A 20,448-nucleotide genomic window follows, 5' to 3' on the forward strand; every position below is an offset into this window, starting at 1 on the left:
CTGAACCTGCTCCCCATGGCCTTGGGTCGCCTGGCCCCTGTCTGCTGCTGCTGGCATCCTCGCCCCCTCACGATGGCTGCTCTACTGTTCCTCAGCCTGCAGGCCTAGCCCGCTCCCTGACTGGCTGGTTAGCACCCTTCAGCCCTTTGGGGCCCGACCTCAGCCTGGACCTCGGCCTGTCCACACTGCACGGGGTGCCTGCGGTCCCCCACTGAGGCCTCAACACACACTGCCAGCACGCGGCCTGCCCCATCCCCCGAGGCTGCGGGCAAGAGGTAGGTGGGCGACGGGAGCAGGGGCTTCTGTGCAAACGTGCTTGCTGGGGATCCGGTGACGGCACCCCCATGCGTCACCTTTCTCTGACTGCTGAGTCAGCCTCCACATACAGCGATGGCCGGCCCTGAACCAGGGGGCTTGGAGGAGATGGCCAGGGTCGCGGCCCCGCCCACCTCAGATACAGCGATGGCCGGCCCTGAACCACGGGGCTTGGAGGAGATGGCCAGGGTCGCGGCCCCGCCCACCTCAGATACAGCGATAGCCGGCCCTGAACCACGGGGCTTGGAGGAGATGGCCAGGGTCGCGGCCCCGCCCACCTCAGATACAAGGATGGCCGGCCCTGAACCATGGGGCTTGGAGGAGATGGCCAGGGTCGCGGCCCCGCCCACCTCAGAGTGGACCACTGACAACAAGGCCCGCAACGGCGCCAGCAGGGCCCAGGAAGGAAACCAGCCCTTCCTGGGTTCCTGAGGTCAGCTCCCTGGACCCAAGGGGGTCCCAGTAGCTAACGATGCCCAGAAAACACAAGGGGCCAACTAGAGACTGACCCAAGGATTCTGCTCCCATGTTAAGGACGGCACCACCACATGGGCACCTGGGGACAGCGTGTTGGTCCCACGGGCCTGTGGGGTTTACGCTGTGGCTTTGCCCATGGGTCTCCTCCATTGCTGAGACTGACTGTGGGAGCAGGGCTGGAGGTCAGCAGAGTGCTCAGTTCCAGGACCAGACACCCTGGGGTCTGTGGCAGCTGAGTTAGGGCTGCCTCTGTCTGCTGACGAAGGACACGATAAAATTTGCATTTGGCGACTGGGGTGCCCCTCCCCATAGCACGCAGACCTCTCTCCAGGGGCCATTGTTCCACGGACAGCGCCCCTGGAGAGAGCGAGCCTGTGTGCTGGCAGCGCCGCTCTTGGGAGGTGAGTGACAAGCACAATTACGCGCTGCTGCAAAAGCACCAGGGACAGGGATTTACGAGGCTCCTCTGCAGTGGCTGCTCTTCCCTCAGAGTGGGATGGGGGGAGGATAAACACAGATGACAAAACAGCCCTCCTCACCTCTGGGGCTGTAGCCAGAGCCTCGGGAGAACCCACGGGAGCCTCAGCACCTTCACCGGCCCCGCCGACTGGGAGGGCACAGCCCTGTGCTCCAGTGGAGCGGGCGCACAACAGCAGTGCCCAGCCCTCCCCCGAGCTGGGTCCCACTTCCCCGGGGACCCCCACCGTGGGCCTCGGCCCTGCCCCCAGCCTGGTCACCGTGCCCACAGCCCTGGCGTGCATCCCACCCTACAGCTGCAACCCCCACCAGCGCCATGCAAATGGAGTTGTGAGCTTTGGTTGCTGTGGGGTGAGGGGCAGGGACCTGGCCCAGCTCCAACTGCCCACTTCCTGCCTAGGGCCAGAAGCTCAGGCAGAGGCTGCCACCAGCAGAAGACAGGCACCTGGTCCTCTGCCCCAGCCTCAAGAACTGCCCTGGGCTCCTGAGCTGGTCCCCACCGATGGCTGCTTCTGCAGCTCCCCTAAGCACAAAGGGCAACCTGGGAGCCCCATGAAATCAGTGCCTCACAGAGGTGGCCACGCCCATGGCCTCTGGACAAGGAGTGTCTGCCGCCCCGAGGAATCTTCTCCCAGCCCCAGGCCTGCAGTCCTCCCAACCACCTGAAACAGGTGCTGTCAGCTCAGGAAGGACGTGTCCTCACAGCCAGCCCCTGCCAGCCCCCTTCAAACCCTGGGAACACAGGTCAGACATTAGTGCCTCACATCGGAAAAGGCTGGCCACGGTGGCTTGGGAGGCCGAGGTGGGATGATCGCTTGAGCCCAGGAGTTCAAGACCAGCCTGGGCAACATGGCGAAACCTCATTTCCAAAAAAAAAAAAAAAAAAAAAATACACAAATTAGCTGGGTGTGGTGGCATGTGCCTGTAGTCCCAGCTACTCAGGAGGCTGAGGTGGGGGATCACTTGAGCCTGGGAGGCAGAGGTTGCAGTGAGATAAGATCGCACCACTGCACTCCAGCCTGGGCGACAGAGTGAGACTCTATCTCAAAAAAAAGAAAAAGAAAAGAAAAAGACGCAGCGTGGGGGCCCCAAACCCGGGACACAGGTGAGACCCCAGCCCTGGACTTGGGCCCATTATTGCCGGGGAGGCTGAGGTTGCTGGGCTGCAGGAGCAGAACTGCCTAGGCACAGCCAGGCCCCTGCCCACCAGCACCACCCACAGGTCAGCCCAGCTGGCACATAAGGGAGAGGGAGGGGCCAGGGCACACAGCAGTGCTGCAGACAGGAGGCTCCCCAGGGCTCGGCCTGGGACAGGACCCCCAACGCCTGGTCACAGGCAGAGGGAGTTCTGTCTGCACAATGCTGGGTACGTGTGCAAGAAGCTCAGGCCATGCACGAAGCAGCCTCCAGGGCTCAGCCCTCAGCACCTCTTCTGCTTTCCACTTTCCAGGGTCTTCCATCAAAGGATCAGTCTGAGCCCACCAGGAACTAGCAACTGCGTTGTGCTGGGAGCCAGAAGGGTCTAAGCACAGCCTGCCCCAGCTCCAGGGGAGGAACCTGGCCACGACAGCGGAACCAGGGGCACAGGTCTGAAACCTGGTCTGCAGGACATGCTGCTGTGTCTGTCCCAGCACTGCCTTGCCCAGTTGCAGCCCACACTGATCAGCGGAGAGCCCTGGAAAGCTTGGAGAGAAAAGTCGGTTGACTGTGCAAAGGGCCCTCAGCAGCCTACAGGCTGTGAAGGAGGCCACCAAGCTGCCTCCTTAGCCAGGGGTGCTACCCTGAGGCATGGCCGGCCTGTGCTGGCACAGGCATCTGCAGGGTGGCCGCCTCCTGTGAGCACAAACTGGCTCATCTGTGAGTCCCTCTAGCCAACCTCGGGTTTGGGGGTGTACCCAACCGCACACAGCAAGTGGCCCGCAGTCACCTCTCTGCCTCTGGAGGGAAAGAAGGCTGCAGAGGTGCAGAGGTGCAGAGGGCTGGCAGCTTTCCAGAGTGGCGGGCCGGGAAGCCCAGTGTCTGCCTGAGGGGCTGCCCTGGGCAGAGCCCTGGGACTTCTGCCTCGATACCTTGGGGTGCCCCCAGCCAAGCCAGCCCTGCCTGGGCTCTGTGACTCCCCAACCCAGCCTGCTTCTGTCCACTTGGCCCCCAGGTCTGCCCCTGGGACTCACGTGCTGACTTGGAGCCTTCTCTGTGCCCAGCACAGGGGCACAGGGTGTGTGTGGCAGCTGAAGCCTCTATACAGACGGGATGAGGTTTGGGTGCTGAGCAGGAGGGCCTGGGCCCTTTGGCCGACACCCTGCACTGGCTGCCCCCGACCCCAGAGCCCTCCACAGCCACCCCCACATCTCAAGAGCGGCACTTACCCGGGGGTGATGGCAGGCGGGATGACCAGGAGGGCCAGCAGCCGGGCCTGGTGCAGAGCCTCGGCCAGGTGGGTGAGCATGTGGATGAGGCCCCTGCAAGAACCGAGAGGTGGGGTCAGCAGTGCCTGGCACTGAGGCCTCTCCCAGGGTTCTGTGACACCTGCTGCCTCAGGGAGGGGTGGGGCTGGTCCCCAGCCTGACACCCTGCAGCAGGGCAGGTGGGTCCCTTCGTGGGAACTTCCTATCCATCTCTGGATGTAGCCCCAACAACACTGTCTCATGCCCCAATGGGCCCCCCAGAGTGGGGGCCTGTGCAGTACCCCAGGAATCCCCAGAAAGAGGGGCTCAAACAACCAGAGACAGCCCCACGTGTGTACATCACACCTCAGACACCTAAAGACATGGCAGGTTAAAAAAAAAAAGAAAAAGCTGGGCACGGTGGCTCACGTCGGTAATCCCAGCACCCTAGGAGGCCGAGGTGGGCGGTCACCTGAGGTCAGATCACCTTGGCCAACATGGCGAAACCCCGCCTCTACTAAAAACACAAAGATTAGCAGGGTGTGGTGGCACGTGCCTGTAATCCGAGCTACTCAGGAGGCTGAGGCAGGAGAATCACTTGAACCCAGGAGGTGGAGGTTGCAGTGAGCTGAGATCGCACCACTGCACTCCAGCCTGGGCTGAAGAGCATGACTCCGTCTCAAAAAAAAAAAAAAAAAGACACACCAGGTAAGAAAAGGCCCCCAGCAGGCCCAGGACACTGACCCGAGGGCCGCAGGGCACTCCAAGGGCCCCACCTGCCTGGTGTAGCTCAGGGAAGGAGAGGGCAGGGCACCAGGCAGGGCAGGAGACAGGGAGCAGCAGTTAGGCCTCCTCTGGCCCCTGGAGGTGGAGGGGGCAGGAGCATCTCAGAGCAGGCTGGCAGTGTTCCCCAAGGGATGGCACTAGCCCCCCTCCTAGCATGGCCTAGGAGCAGCCGTCAGGACCCCAAGCCGGCCGTGTGCACATGCTGGTGCCCATGAGTCTACCCTGCAGGTGGCCTCTGCAGAAACTGGCCTGGAGCACATGCTGCTGCAAAGCTGGGTTTCAGGGTGATATGTCCACACTGGGCAGGCTCTGGCTGTTACCGCACATAGGAGACTGTCACTCTCACGCTGCAGGCCCCTGGGAGCAGCCCATCTGGGGAGGAGACCCACCCCTTAGGGGATGACAGGAGGACTGAGAGTGGGGCAAGAGCCGGCCCCTGGTGGCCCCAGGTCCCGCCCCACTCCAGCACAAGCCTCTGTGGGGCTCAGTGAGAACTGGGTTAGGTCAGGACGAGGTGATGGTTCCTCAGCCAGTACCCAGAGGCCCTGGTGCTCCCAATGGTGCCAGGACCAGGGCCTGGCACGTGCAACTGCTGCATAGTGGCAGCTCCTGTTTCCCTGACATGGCCCAAGTGGGACTGTCATTTTCCAAGCCAAGCCCCCGTCAATTCCTGGGTAACTCTGGCCCACATCATCTGGTGTTAGTTCTGCCGGCTGCAATGCAGGTACAGTCCTCAGTGGGGAGCAGTGTCTTTGGGCAGCCCATCCTCACGCCTCTGCAGCTGTGTCCACAACTCTATGGGTACCAGAGGCTGTCACACACTGTGCGCCACTTAGAGGTGGTGGTCAAGGAGGGTGCTGCCCCCGGCCCTGAAACACCAGAGCAAAGTGAGCAGAGTAAGCCCTGCCCAGATGCCCGGGGAAGCTGACCCTACCTGGGGGTCTCCTGCCTGGTTCCCAGCCTGTGGGCTCTATGCTGTCTGCAGGTACCCACAGCTCCCCAGGATGGTGGTGGGATGGCCTTCCTCCAGGGCCACACCAGACCTCAGGGCCAAAAGATGCCCCCAGCCACTCTGTGAGGGGCCCAGGGAGCCTCGGTGTCCACCCACAGTCAGGCTCACGGTGTGGCCCAGAGCTGGCCTTCAAGGAGGACAGGTGTGAGTCAGGTCTACCCAGGCCCCCAGGAGACAACATGGGCCCCGGAGGCGACGTGAGCTGCAGCTACAGTGCTGCAGCATTGCCCGGAGTGCTCCTCATGACAGACCCCCTCATACTGCCAGCTGCTGGCACTGGTGGCTCCGAGCGCCCCTAACACAGCCCCTCTGGGCATGTGGACAACTGTAAGGGGCTGATCCAGAGCTCAGGAGGGACCAGAGGCAGCAACATCCCTTCTAAGGGCACTGCCAACAAACTCTGCAGGAAAAGCTGCCCCTGAGCCTCTGTCCAGGGCCCAGTGCATGGGACCGAACCTGCTGAGCCCAGTCTTGGGCCTGGCACACTGGGGGCTGGGGTCCCAGGTGGTGGTCAGAGGCAGGACTGTGCTGAGGCAGCTCCCAGGCAGCAGAATGCCCAAAGGAATCTGCCAAGCTGCTCTGAGGAGCCTGGATACTGCCTGCCCCTGCCATGCTGGCAGCTCCCGACCTTCCCGCAGCTCCCCACCTTCCTGCAGGAGCCTGGACACGAGGTGCTCGCAGGCTGCTCCCAACCGTCCTCCCCTGCTGCGGCCACTCCGGCTCAGCAACCCCCCTACTGCCTCCTGCCCTCCCACCCTGACGTTAATGACCCGTCGGGAGCCCTGACACAACGAGGCTGTCTCAGCACCTGCAGCCTACACCCCAGACATGAGGCTGTCTCAGCACTCCCCGCCTCCACCCCAGACACAACGAGCCTGTCTCACCACCCCCAGCCTCCAGCCCAGACATAACCAGGCTGTCTCAGCACCCCCAGCCTCCACCCCAGACACAACGAGGCTGTCTCAGCACCCCCAGCCTCCACCCCAGACACAACGAGCCTGTCTCAGCACCCCCAGCCTCCAGCCCAGACACAACGAGGCTGTCTCAGCACCCCCAGCCTCCACCCCAGACATGAAGCTGTCTCAGGGCCCCCAGCCTCCACCCCAGACACGAGGCTGTCTCAGGGCCCCCAGCCTCCACCCCAGACACGAGGCTGTCTCAGCACCCCCAGCCTCCACCCCAGACACGAGGCTGTCTCAGCACCCCCAGCCTCCACCCCAGACAAGAGGCTATCTCCTGAGGAGCCTCTGGTGCCATCTCACTGCCTACCTAATGCTCTGAAACAGAAATGAGTATGGCAAATCTCTGATTAATAGACCCGCTCTCCCAGGATTAGTGAGAAGGCTGGAAACAGGCGGGCTCTGTCTCCTGCTGAGACACCCCTCTCCTCAGAGGGTAATGGAAGGTCAGCCCCAGCAGGGTCCACTGCCCATGGCTCAGCAAGAACCCCCCAAGGCAGGGCCTGGGATTGTCCCTCAGCCAGGAACGCAGGCACCTGATCCTCCGGCAAAGCTGGGGCTCCTCAGAGGCTGTGCAGACAACAGGCTCCCCACGGCCTTGCGGACATCCTTACCCCCACTGCAGTGCACCTCCCAGCCTCCCTTCACACAGCACCTTGTCCTCCTGCTGCTGCCAGGCCTCCCAGGAGGGAAGCAGACAGAGGAGCCTCTTGGACACATCCGGTGGGGGGCACACTGAGGGGTGCTGGCTGAGGGAGTGGGGTCTGGGCACCAGGATCCAGTGGGGGACCACACTGAGGGGTGCTGGCGGAGGGTGTGGGGGTCTGGGCACCAGGAAACAGGACTCCAGGGCTCTTCTGGAGCCGGCGCCTGGGAGCAGTTCCGGGAAGAGCCTTGGACTGCTGCCTCCCAGCCAGTGAGTCCCTCAGAGCCCAGTGGGAGGAGCGGCAGGGCTGCAGAGGCTGGAGCCACTCACAGGGGCAGGGCCTGTACCGGCTCCAGGCTGAGGGTCCTCTGAGCCCCTGGGCAGGAATCCTGCCCTACCCCTCATGGGCTCTGCCTCAACAATGTCCCTTCCCTCCCTCAAGCTTAAGATCTGTGTGGGGACGCTGCCCCAGGTGGGCAGAGCCTGGACCTGCAGCTCCTTTGCCCACAGCAGCAATGGGATGAAAGTGCCATGGCTGCTGCAGGGGACACCATGCAGCCTGAGCTCAGGCCTGGGCTCTTAAAGCCCAACCAGAACTACTTCAGGTGGTGGGGGCGGGGGAGCCGATTCCAGAACCCACGGCTCACACAGAAGGCTGAAGGGCTGGACAGCTGCCATAGGACTCTGCTGTGCAGGCACCTGCGGTGGAGACCGCGCCAGCCTCGCTCGTTGCAACCAGTGGAATGAGAGGAGTCCACCTGTCCTGAGCATGTCGAGGACGCCCCCTACCAACATCCTGGGCAGCAGTACTGTCCCCCTGCTATCTTTTGCGGGGCAGTCGTCCACTTTGGCAGAACAGGGAAGGTAGCTGTTTAGGTGAGTTGGCAGGGCTACTTGGGCAGGACCAAGGAAGGGCCATTCCTCAGGGCTGTGGTCAGTCCAATCCAGGCCAGGCGGGGGAGCCATGGCACTTCCTATCACTCCCTCCATTCCTGGTCATGTGGCCCACAGGGAGTGGGAACCTGCTAGGGTCATGGGTGGGCTGGGCTCTGATGTGGCAAAAGGAGGCGTGAGGGAGTGCTGTGGCCGTCTCCCAGTGGAGTGGACTGCTACAAAGCCTGGGGGCCTGGGAGGCATTCCCCAGAGGCCGCCATGGCAGTCCACACCACAGGTCCTGGCCGTGCTCAGGGACACCCCCGGGAAGGCTCCTCAAAGCTCAGTGAGGAGTTTCTGCTTGTGTCCAAGCTCAACCTGCTGTCACCATCCCGGCCATCTTTCTCTTGCCAAGTCCTCATGAATGAGGGTCCTCGAGTTCCTCTGACCACCCAAGAGAGGCATCAGGCCTGGTGCAGCAATGCGTTCAGAGCCGGCTGCCTGCCACAGGCTGCTTCCACTTTTCTGAGCAGGTGTCCATCTTTTGTGCAGCCCCATCTCCACCCCAGGCACAAGGACTGTGGAAGGAAGGCCCTCCCCAAACCCCTGGTCTTTCCTCCAGCCTCCTTCAAACACCAGGGCCAGGAGGAGGGCCACCCACCACCACCTGTGCCCACTCACACGCGCTTCTGGCTTAGCAGCTGGTTCCAGACCTCCACCACGAAGCCATCGAAATGCTGGTTCTGAAAGAAGCAGTCACAGGTAAGGAGGGCCTGGAGGCCCAGGAGGGATGGGTGGAAAAACAAGAAGCCCGCCACCTCGGCCCACATGGTCAGGTTGTGGCCTGGTCACTCACAAGGCAAGACCCAAGCCTGGGCTGTATGCCCAGAAGGGCCTGTCTGAAGGAGGAAGTGTGGGGGGTCCCAGAGGAACAGGAGTGGAGGGGCCAGTGGTCTCATGCATCCTGCCCACCCATGCACCTCCCCCAACCCCACCCCGGGGGCCTGAGGGCTCCCTGACCCGAGGCCCAGGCATACTGGCAGCCAGCAGGGCTGGGTCCCCTCCCAGGAGGGTAGCAGGCAGCTGGGCTTTGCCCAAGGGAAGAACCCTGGCCCAGCAGACAGGTCTCCCATGCCTGGGACCTCCAGAGGACCCATGGTCAAGAAAGTGAACAGCAGCCTGAGCCTGGCTGATGCTGCCTTCCCTGGAAGATGGGGGCTGCACCAGAAGGTGCCCAGGGCAGAAGCCAGAAAAGCCGAGTGGAGGCCTCGCGGGAGGCCCAGCCAGATGGCCAGGTGGGACCTGGGGGGCTGTGCTCAGAGGCTGGAGCAGCACACAGGTCTCACCTTTGCCACCTGGACCACGGTCTTGCTCAGCTCCTCTATCTCATCCTCACTGTCTAAGACGTTCCGGAAATCATCGTAAGTCCAGTCCTCAAACAGGAGCCGAGGCACTGCAGGGGCAACAGACACACATGGGGGCCGTGACTGGGAGATGCTGGAGGGCCCCTGCTGCTTGCTGCCTCAAAAGGGCATCCCCTTGGCCTCCAGAGGGAAGTGAGACCAGACAGTGAGGGGCAGGGAGGCCACCTGGAGCAGCCACATGTCCAGAGAGGATGTCCCAGAGCCTCACAGGCTGGGGAGGGAGGGGTGGTGGGGAAGGAGCGAGCAGACACTGACAGTCCTGGTACCCTGACACCAGCTCCCCACAGGGCTCAGCATAGTAGTGGCCCCACCTTACAGGAGGGAGGCTGGGACAGACTCCGGCTGCTCCAGCTCAGCCCTGTCACCTGCTTCTAGCATCCCCCAGAGTCTCTCCCTTGGCAACTTGTGCTCTTAATCCACTGCCTCTGAGGCTGCCACTGGACGTGGGGACACATGTCCCCCCTTCCCCAGCCGTGAGCTACAGGGGCACAGATGGGCCAGGTCAGCATCACCCTCAGGCCAAGCCCAGGGCTTGGCCCCAGCTGCCCTGATAGGACTCATCAGGTAAATGAAGGAAGAAATGGGAGGGAGAACAATGAGGGCAATGCCACTGGCCAAGGAGGTGCTGGCTTTGGAGGGCCACAGCCTGTGTGGGGAGGAGAGCTCAGGACTCCAGCCAGACTAAGGGCTGTGAATGCCAGGCCAGGGCCAGCCTCATCTCTGAGCGGTCAAAGTAACCTGTGCCACAGTAGCACAGCCGGGTGATCAGGAACATGTGGAGACCCCAGTGCCCACCTGTCCACCCTCGCAGGTTGAGCCATCAGGGCCTCCACTCCTGGCCTGCTGGACTTACCTATGTGCAGGCCCTTGGCATGCTTCCTGACAGCTCGCATCCACCCTGTGGGACATGGAGGGGACAGTCAACACAGGCACGTGCGCCCAACTGGAAGACCCAGCCTACCTGAGGAGGAAAACGTGGCAGCCGCACAATACGCAAGGGGAAGGGCAGGGGCGGGGAGGCGGGTGTGAGAACCCACTCCTCCCTGGCCCAGGGCTGGCTCTCCACACCCTCTTCCTGACCCCAACTCTCCACCCTTCTGGCCAAGGCCCCCGTCCTGACCCTGCAGAGCAGCTCTGAGCTTACCCTCCCTGAGCTGGGACAGCTCAGAGCCTGTGGCCGGCCAGGGGAACAGGCAGCTGCATCCTAGGGCCTGGGGAAGGTCAGGTTTCTCCGAGCCGAGGGATGGCCAGACCCACCAGGCCCTGACACTGGCTGACACTCCAACACCTCCCCACAGTTCTCTTAGTGTCAGGGAAAACCACTCCTGCTCTCTGAACTCCAAAACCGCCTAACACTTCCCCTGCCATTTCTCTCTGTCCGAGCCCAAACGCAAGGTGCGGCCACGTAAACTCGGGCAGACGTCATCAGGATGTGCCATCAGGAGGCAGCCTCCGCCTGAACCCCACCCTCCTCCCTGGCATTGAATGAAAATCGCTGAGAGAGGGAGAGAGGAGGAGAAGCCAACGGCCCGTGCCCTTTGCTGCCCAGAGGCTGCCTGAGTCATTGTAGAGCCTGTCCTGCACACGCCTGTGTGCAGCCCGGAAGTGCAAGGGAAGGCCCCCCTCACAGCCACCTGGACCACGCGCAGACCTGGGCGGAACACTCTGAGGCACCAACCTGGCCTTGCAGAGGGTCCCACCGTGGCGACCACCTCAGAAACCCCCTCCACCAGGCCTGCCCTGCTCCACACTCACCTTCCCACTTAGCACACCAGCCCACACCATGGGCCTGCTCTGCCGGCTGGGCCCCAAGGGGTAAGGGCGTGGTCCTCACAGTCACCACACTCACACTCACACCCACTGTCTCACACTTAGACATGTCCACACCGACAGTCACATTCAACACACTCACAATCTCCTCTCCCACATCATCAGTCTCACACTTACACACTCACATTCACACTTAAATCACGCAGAGACACACACACACTCCCATACAGAGACACCCACAAACAGAGACATACCTACTCACACACACACACCCCTGCTCTCGCACTCACACTCTTTTCAGCCTGTGGGGCAAGCACAGTCAAGCAGGAAGGATGAGAACCTTGGTCCACGTCGTGGAGGCCCGTGACCTCAAACATCTCACGGCCACGTCTCTTCAGCTGCAGCCAGACGGGTGAGATCTGTGTGAACTTGCTCCCAAAGACCTTGGTGACATCGTAGCCATGGCTGTTCCACTGGCAAAAGATGGAGACATCAGACGGAGGACAGGTGAGTGAGCACCTGTCTCACCATGGTGCTGTCATTCTGGCGCCTCTGGACGTGCCCAGGGCTGGCCAGTGTAGACAGATACCAGCCCGGACTGACATCAGCTCCTGGCCTGCGGTATCCTTCTCCTACTCTGGACTGCCACTCACAGCCTGGGACCCCGGCCACGACATCCCTTTCACCAAAAGTGACTGGTGCTTGTCTTAAGCCCCACCTGGAGCTAGTGCACACCACTGCTGCAGGCTGGCAGCTGGGAACAGCAAGAGAAGAGGAGGCTGGGTGTGAGAACCCACCCCTCCCTGGCCCAGGGTTGGCTCTGCACATCCACTTCCTGACCCCAGACGACCTGCGAGCCCACCTCTGGATTCAGGGGGAACCCACAGAGATCAGCACAGCAAGCCCCTGGAGAGACCCCCAAGGTCTTACACTCTGACATCTCCAGAATGGCATCTCTCCCACCGTAGCCTCACAGCAGCGGCAGCTCCGGGAGATCAGAACATAGACCCCCATCACTGACTGGCCAGAAGAGGCCATCACGGGGCCAGGGCAGCCCACCTGAGCCTCAGGACCTCCCTCTGCACTGTGAGGGCCCCAACTTACTGGAGTGACATAGCCCAGTACATCCCCAGCAAAGTGTCTGTCCCGGGCCTTTGCCGAGCAGTAGCTGCGATGCTCAAGAACCACACTCTCAGCTTTGAGGTCCGTCACCACCAAACCCCGGTCTTGCACCGGCTTATCTGAAAACTGACTCTGAAATAAAAGGAGTGAGAGAAAAGCCTCAGTCATCTGTCCACAGTGTAGAGCACAGAGCCCCACCCAGCAAGTCCCTTCCATTCAGCCAGCAGCCGAGTCTCTGGATCCACACAGTGCTGCTGACCCGGAGACCCTGTATGTTGAGGATCGAGGCCACGGCAGGCAATTCAATTCAGAAGCACTCTGGCCGTCAACAGACACTGGCCGACGGTATAGGGCCTTTCCCACCCTTGCTCCGGGCTGGAAGGCAGGCAGGCAGACAGACAGCTATGGTGGCTCCCTCCTTGCATGTGAGGGTGGATGGTCTGCACCAGCTCTGGCCACTCGATACCCATCCGGGCACTCCAGGGCCATACGCTTTGCTGGACAAGAACATGCCAGGTGCGCTGGGTGCGTTGGCTCACGCCTGTAATCCCAGAACTTTGGGAGGCCGAGGCAGGTGGATCACCTGAGGTCAGGAGTTGGGGACCAGCCTGGTCAATATGGTGAAACCCCATCTCTACTAAATATGCAAAAATTAGCCAGGCATGGTGGCGGGCGCCTGTAGTCCCAGCTACTCGGGAGGCTGAAGCAGGAGAATCGCTTGAACCTGGGTGGCAGAGGTTGCGGTGAGCCAAGGTCGCGCCATTGCGCTCCAGCCTGGGCAACAAGAGCAAAACTTCATCTCAAAAAAAAAAGAAAAGAACATGCCAGGCACATGCCACCATGCTGGCCAACCACTGCCTGCCACCGCCCCCGCCAACGTGACCCTGCTGGCCAACCATTGCCTGCCACCCCCCCGGCCAATGCGAGTCTTTTCCTGCCATGTCACACCTGCCCCTACTCCACCTCTGCTCATGGAAACCTTCCATCCAGTTATCAACTTGTCTCTTCTGTCCACACTCTGTGGCCCGGCTCAGCCTCCCCTTGACCTCGCCCCAAGGGGCCCCGTGAGAGAAAGATGTCCACTGCATGGTTTATTTGCCCCCATACAGCACAGAGAAAGCATCTGCCAGTCCAGGACTAGGTCACAGTTACAGTCCTGTGGCACGGTCTGGCCAGCGGCATGGGGACTGCTGGGGCTGAGAGGTGGTTCTATGAGTTTACACCCTTGAAGGTGCAATCCCCAGGGCCATCCCAGGGGAACGTCCCAAAAAGCATGAGGCAAACACAGCTCAAGGCCATGATAAAGACAGCAAGATGAAGATGCAGGTGATATAAACGAGAGGTAGAGCATGGAAACTGGCAACTGGCACATAAAACAAGCCCCACGTCGGGTGAGTGGGGAGGCACCCCGCTTGCCCTCAAAACCTGGCTCCAGAGGCTGCTCACTCAGAGGTGCTGACTGGCCAGAGCCCCAGAACCACACACAGGCCACCCACCGGCTGCGGGCTCATCAGGTGCCTTTGTGAGGAGCCAAGCCCCTCGAGCCTCCTGGCTCACAGGCCCCAGTGGACAGAAAGAAGAGGATGATGGATCAGCCCTCAGCCAGTACAGTCACCTCAAGTCCCCAGGCCACCCTTACCTTCTCCAGCAGCGTCTTTGAGGCGGCTTTTTTGGCATCTGACTTTGACAGGGTAGTGTGAACAGGGCTGCAGGCCAGGGCAAGCCAGAGGAGGTTGAAGAGTGTCCGCATGGTAGGTGTGTCACAGTAGGGTCCAACCTCGGGGTCCAGAGGGCTGCAGGGAAAGCAGAGCACATTCAAACAACCGGCAGAGAAATGCAGCACATGGGCAACCCCTCTGCTGATGGGGCCACTTTCTCCTAATAGGGCCTGGGTCCTCATGGCACTGGATGAAGCCTTGGCCACTGGGACAGAGCCCTGACCTGGACCAGCCCTGGCGGCCACAGTCTATTTTCCAGTACTCCTGGGCCTCCTGACTGAGCCACCAGTTCCTCCTAGATACCCAGAAAGGAGCTTCCTCACCATCAGCCATAGAACCCTCCCCTCACAGCCCAAGGCCGCCCTGACCACCACTGGCAATCTAGAAAAGCATTGGTTCCCACCTCCTCCTTCAAACCCAAAGAAAGCCAAACCATGGTAGGGCTTAAGTGTAAAATAATGAAGCCACAGGCTGGGCCACGTGGCGGCTCACGCCTGTAATCCCAACACTTTGGGAGACCGAGGTGGGAAGATTACTTGAGCCCAGGAGTTCGAGACCAGCCTGAGCAACATAGTGAGATCCTACAAAAATTAAATATTTGGGCCGGGTGCGGTGGCTTATGCCTGTAATCCCAACACTTAATGGGAGGCTGAGGCGGGCAATTCACCTGAGGTCAGGAATTCATGACCAGCCTGACCAACATGGTGAAACCCCATCTCTACTAAAAATATAAAAATTAGCCAGGTGTGGTGGCGTGCACCTGCAGTCCCACCTACTCGGGAGGCTGAGGCAGGAGAATCGCTTGAACCCAGGAGGCAGAGGTTGCAGTGAGCCAAGATCATGCCACTGCACTCCAGCCTGGGGACAGAGCAAGACTCCATCTCAAAAAAAAAAAAAAAAAGAAAAAAAGAAAAAAATCGTAGGCTCAGAGAAGCCTACGATAATAACGATGATGGTGGTGATGCCACGTTAAGTACTAGGAGAAAATATAGCTACCTATTTATGCAGTCTCAGGGTGGAGAAGGCTTTTCCAGCTATATGAGCAATGGGAGAGATTAGGAAAGAAAATACCACTGGAGTAGAACTACATACAAATGTAAGACTTTCATTCAGGAAATAAAGAAGGAAATGTGAAGACAAATAATAAACCAGAAAGAATATTTGGAACACACTTGACAACGGATTTCTACCCATAATCTATTCATAACATGCAAATAAATCTCACAAATCAAGAAAAGACATGCCAGTAAAAAATGTCCCGGCTGGGCACGGTGGCTCATGCCTGGAATCCCAGCACTCTGGGATCCCAGCCGCCACCACACCTGGCTAATTTTTGTATTTTAATAGAGACGAGGTTTCACCACATTGGCCAGGCTGGTCTCCACCTCCCGACCGCAGGTGATATGCCCACCTCGGCCCCCGCAAAGTGCTGGGATTACAGGTGTGAGCCACTGCGCCCGGCTGTGGGACTTTTTTTTTTTTTTTTTTTTTTGAGTTGGAGTCTTGCTATGTCACCACACTGGAGTGCTGTGGCGCCATCTTGGCTCACTGCAACCTCCGCCTCCTGGGTTCAAGCGATTCTCCTACCTCAGCCTCCCGAGTAGCTGGGATTATAGGCGCGTGCCACCACATCCGGCTAGTTTTTGTATTTTTAGTAGAAATGGGGTTTCGCCACGTTGGCCAGGTTGGTCTCAAGCTCCTGGCCTCCCGTGACCTGCCTGCCTCCCAAAATGAGCCACCGCGCCCAGCCATGGGGGATTTTCCACATACGTTCAAAACATGAGGATGTTCATGGACCTGGCTCTCCCAGATGCTGGAATACAGACAGGCCCTGCCATGCTCGTGGCAGTGCCAGTCAATGAAGATGCCACAAGACAGAACTTCCACAGTTCAGTCCCACAGAGAAAGCATGTAGGGAGGGGTGGTAGAAAGCAAACGACATGCCCTTCACGTGGAAGCTTAAGAAACCAAACAAAAAAGTAGCCTGGGCGCGGGGGCTCACGCCTGTAATCACACCACTTCGGGAGGCCAAGGCAGGCAGATCACCTGAAGTCGGGAGTTCGAGACCAGCCTGACCAACATGGAGAAACCCTGTCTCTACTAAAAATACAAAATTAGCTGGGCGTGCTGGCGCATGCCTGTAATCCCAGCTTCTCGGGAGGCTGAGACAGGAGAATCACTTGAACCTGGGAGGCAGAGGTTGCGGTAAGCCGAGATCGCGCAATTGCACTCCAGCCTAGGCAACAGGAGCAAAAACTCCCTCTCAAAAACAAAGAAACAAAACAAAAAATAAATGAGCAGGCTATCTGGAATTACTGGTCATTCTGTTTCTTCTCTTTTACTTTATCTGTATCTTCTGGTCTTCCTGCACTAAACTTTTATTACACTGTTCACTTTTAGGTTCTAGGGGCCGCCAACAAAAGTGATTCTACTTTCTGGCTGGGCGCGGTGGCTAACGCCTGGAATCCCAGCACTTTGGGAGGCCGAAGCGGGTGGATCACGAGGTCAAGAGATCGAGACCATCCTGGCTAACACGGTGAAACCCCATCTCTACTAAAAATACAAAAAATTAGCCAGGCATGGTGGCAGGCGCCTGTAGTCCCAGCTATTCGAGAGGCTGAGGCAGGAGAATGGTGTGAATCCAGGAGGTGGAGTTCGCAGTGAGCCGAGATAGTGCCAGTGCACTCCAGCCTGGGCGACGGTGCGAGACTGTCTTTAAAAAAAAAAAAAAAAAAAAAAAAAGTGATTCTACTTTCTATCTTTCACTGGGGTTGGGGGCAGCGGCGGGGGGAGCTGAACCACCACCATAGCCCAGCCAGACTGTTAGTCCTTCATGAAGCTTTGGGACACTGCTGGGAAGAAGCTCTTGGCTAGTTTCACAGTTCTGGCAGCACAGACCCCTCTAGACCAGCTGAGAGGCCCACACAGCCTGGGCAGAGGCAGATACCTGACAGGTGGGGAGCTCAGCCCAACTCACTACCCAGCAGCTGGGCACATGGCCTTCCCCTTGGGTCACAGGCTCCTGAGTATATGGGAGCTCAGGCCCAAGAGGCTCCAGGAACCCCAGCCAGGCAGGTGCACCTGTCAGAAGATGCTGCCAGAGCCAGGCCTACCACAGTGCCTACCCTCCTACCCAAAAGACTCCCTGGCCAGGAACCTGTTTTCACTTCCTCTGAAACCGTCCCCTTGACCTGCTTTCTTCTGCAGAGGCACACGCTGCCCCACTTTGCCCTGTCTCTTCCCTGGGTGAGACTGGTGCTCCTGGTGCAGACTGAGGAGACTGTGGCTACCCCCAGGCAGGGAGTTTGCATGCTTTGGTACCCAATACACCCACAACACACCTGCACAGAAAGAACACGCTCCTGGAGCAAGATCAACCAGTGAAGCTCCCTCACCTAGGAGGCAGGGAGCCACAAGACAGCCTGACCTGCAGGCTTATGGGGAGTTAGGAAGGGAACTCACAGGGCAAGCACAGCAGCACCCAGTACATGGAGCCACAGGCAAAGGCAGTGAGTGCCTGAACAGCCACGGCAGTTCTGAGAGGCTGTGCAGGGGGAATAAGAAGGCCCAGGCACAGATCACCACCCTCTGCCCCGACCAACCTCACCAGCCCCTCTCCTCAGTGATACATCCCAGAATCAGAACCAAAGGCAGCAGCCTGCTGCCACCTCCCCTTAGCCCCACTGTCTTTCTGCTGCAGCTGAGGCTTGGTCTGAGTCAGCAACAGCCCCAGGGAAGGTGGGGAGGGTTCTGGCCATGGCACAGGGAAGACGGCCCAGAATCACTTGCCTGGCCAGGCTGAAGCGGGGGCTGCCTCAGCTCCCAGGCACCCAGTCTTTGACCCCAGCCCATTCCATGACCACTGGCTCCTTCTCTGTCTTCTGGGTGGAAATCTGGGTCAGGGAGGAAGGAAAGGAATGAAAAACCAAACGGTGGTTCTCCAGGGGACTGGCCCAGGAGTAATTGGAGGGCACACTCAGGTACCCAGTGACCAACCACTATAGGGCTGGGTCTCTGCCCTACCTGCCGTCCTGCAGATTTGAAGCAGGGCCACTGTCCACCCACCTAGTGGCCCCTCTGCCTATGACCTCCCTGCCCCCCAACCTGTGATTTCACACTTCAGGGAAGGAAGAGGAAAGGGTGGAAGAGGAAGACAGTCCTGCCAGCATGTGTCCAGCAGAGGGGACACTAGGAGAACCTAACTGAACACAAGGCCAGGGTACTGCCTCTGTCCACTCGCGCTTAACTTGCCCGCTCTGCGATGGAGTGCTTGGATACAGGCTGCTCACAAATGCTGGGCTGCTTCTTTGACTTGCCATGGAACTTTCCAGACAACTGCCCCAGTGAGATGGTGTGTGTGATGTGTGAGGGGTGCTCACACTGCAACCAGGCCCTTGTCTGGGCTTTGGTACCTCTCCCGCTCCCCACTGCTCACCGGCCGCTCGGCTCTGAGGCCTGTGAGGACACTCTCCATCATGCTCTTCACATAACACAGACTCCCAGGCTCACACACACTGTGTTCCTGCATCAAACCGTTTCTTCCCCAAATGCCAATGACCTTCCCTTGGGCAGAACGGCCCCGCACACAAAGGGAATGTGTTGTGTTATGAAGAGGCACAGGCCCCGACCCTGGTCACCCAAAGGGGTCCCAGAAACCGCTCTGTAACAAGATAAGGTGGAGCGCTACTGCTCCCACTTTCCTGCTCTCCCAGGACCTCCTCGGTGGTGTTGATGGAAATGATGGGAGTCACAGCAGGGGCTTTCCAATGCTTTTCATGGAGACCAGCAGTAAGAAATGCACTTTACGTCACAGCCCAGCACACGTGTATGTCATGTGTGCACATGTGTACATGTGTAGAGCGACAGCAGCCAATAAGAGCTAACTCTATTCTGCGATGGACGCACTGACAACTCCTGTTCTGTTGTGTTTTGAAGAACTAACTGGTGCATGGCAGCTCTGGCCTGTGATCCTAGCACTTTGGGAGGCCAGGAGTTTTTGACTGGTTTTGGCAACACAGCCAGACCTGGTCTCTACAAAAAATATTTTTCTGCCGGGCAGATCACCCCATCAGGAGTTCAAGACCAGCCTGGCCAACGTGATGAAACCCAGTCTCTAAAAAAGATACAAAAATTAGCTGGGTGCAGTGGTGTGCGTCTGTACTCCCAGCAACTCGGGAGACTGAGGCAGGAAAATCCCTTAAGCCCAGAAGCAGAGGTTGCAGTGAACCGAGATCGCGCCACTGCACTCCAGCCTGGGTGACAGGGTGAGACTCTGTCTCAAAAAAAAAAAAAAAAAAAAAAAAAAAATTCTTAGCTGAGTGCGCTGGCGCACACCTGTAGTCCCAAGTAGCTAGGAGGCTAAGAGATTACTAGAGCCCAGGAAGTCGAGGCGGACGGGCGGGCGGGTCACCCTCCAGTTTGGACAGTCAGCAATGGAAGCTTCAAGGGTTGGGGCTGAACCAAGGGTGGGTGGGATCGCGTCTGATGCGCCCGCCCTTCACGGGGACCGCATGCCCCTCACTGGGAGGGCAGCCCGCCTGGAGCCCTACTGCCTCTGCTCCCTCTGGGGGTCCTGGGGACCCGATGGCCACCACTCTGCCACACGAGCCGCGCGCTCACACACTCCTCACCCGCCGGCCACATCCCTTGTCTGCGCACTCAGGCCCCTTCCACCCAGCGCGCCTAGCTCTCAGGCTTGCTCGCCCTAGCGCACGCGCTCCACCTCCCACTCGCGGTCCCCCCGACACGCGCCCCCGTCCACACTCGCCCTCCACCCCCGCTCTCGCTCGCCCTCGCTCTCATAGCAACCCTCTCTCACCCTCGTCCTCACACCCTCTCACACGCCCCCTCACACACTCGCTCTCTCTCACGCACCCGCCCGGCGTCGCCCGCGACCCCACGTCCGTCCTCCCGGGGCCGAGCCTCGCTGCCCGGCGCGCCCACTTTGCGGGAGGGAAACTGAGGCCGTGCAAGGAGGAGGAGCAGGGACCGGCCGCCGCGGGGCTCACCTGCATGTCTGGGAGGCCGGACGGCCACAAACGCACGGCCGGAAGACGCTCCAGCGCGCCGGAAGTCCCGCCCCAGGCGCCCGCGCGCCGCCGCCGCGCACGGCACGCTGGGATGGAGAGGGGCTGGGTCGGGACAGGGGACTGGGCAGGGCTGCCGGAAAGTCGGGGCCGGGGCCGGGGCCGGGGCCGGGGCCGGGGCCGGGGCGGGGACAGGGCGGGGCCGCGCCGGGGACGGACCCCCGGCCCGGCGCGTTCACCTTGAGCGCCTCTGGTGCTCGCGCTGGAGCTGGTTATCAGGTTCCCGGCCCAGGGGGAGCCGAGTTCCCAGCGCCACGGCTCTTAGGTAGGCCTGGCGCCCTTGGCGTGGGGTCGCGCGGGGCCTTGGGCTCCAGGGCCTCTGCCCGGCTCGGCGGTGCCGGGAGAACCGCGCGGTGGGCTCCGCCCCGGCACGCTCCCGCGGGGACCCGGAGTCACCAC

The 20,448-nt window shown here is 60.1% G+C and overlaps 1 protein-coding gene across 10 annotated transcripts in view; it reads right to left on the minus strand.

Annotated features, from left to right (window-relative positions):
- Positions 1 to 20,448, minus strand: part of CHID1 (chitinase domain containing 1) — a 44,248-nt gene that overhangs the window by 20,275 nt on the left and 3,525 nt on the right. For 2 of the 10 annotated variants that reach the window (XM_054661846.1, XM_016920080.4), the window contains exons 2-8: positions 13,885 to 14,038; positions 12,228 to 12,377; positions 11,464 to 11,596; positions 10,207 to 10,251; positions 9,276 to 9,382; positions 8,611 to 8,672; positions 3,636 to 3,728 (exon numbers count right to left, since the gene is read on the minus strand). In XM_054661846.1, coding sequence (XP_054517821.1) covers positions 3,636 to 3,728; positions 8,611 to 8,672; positions 9,276 to 9,382; positions 10,207 to 10,251; positions 11,464 to 11,596; positions 12,228 to 12,377; positions 13,885 to 13,995 — 701 coding nt within the window. In that variant the 5' untranslated portion in view covers positions 13,996 to 14,038. Of the gene's footprint in view, positions 1 to 3,635; positions 3,729 to 8,610; positions 8,673 to 9,275; positions 9,383 to 10,206; positions 10,252 to 11,463; positions 11,597 to 12,227; positions 12,378 to 13,884; positions 14,039 to 17,752; positions 17,857 to 19,837; positions 20,079 to 20,448 lie in introns of those variants that run through there. The other 8 variants (XM_016920082.4, XM_063783678.1, XM_016920081.4 and 5 more) reach the window with 8 other exon arrangements.

The sequence above is a fragment of the Pan troglodytes genome, chromosome 9, assembly GCF_028858775.2.
Source record: "Pan troglodytes isolate AG18354 chromosome 9, NHGRI_mPanTro3-v2.0_pri, whole genome shotgun sequence".
NCBI lineage: Eukaryota > Metazoa > Chordata > Mammalia > Primates > Hominidae > Pan > Pan troglodytes.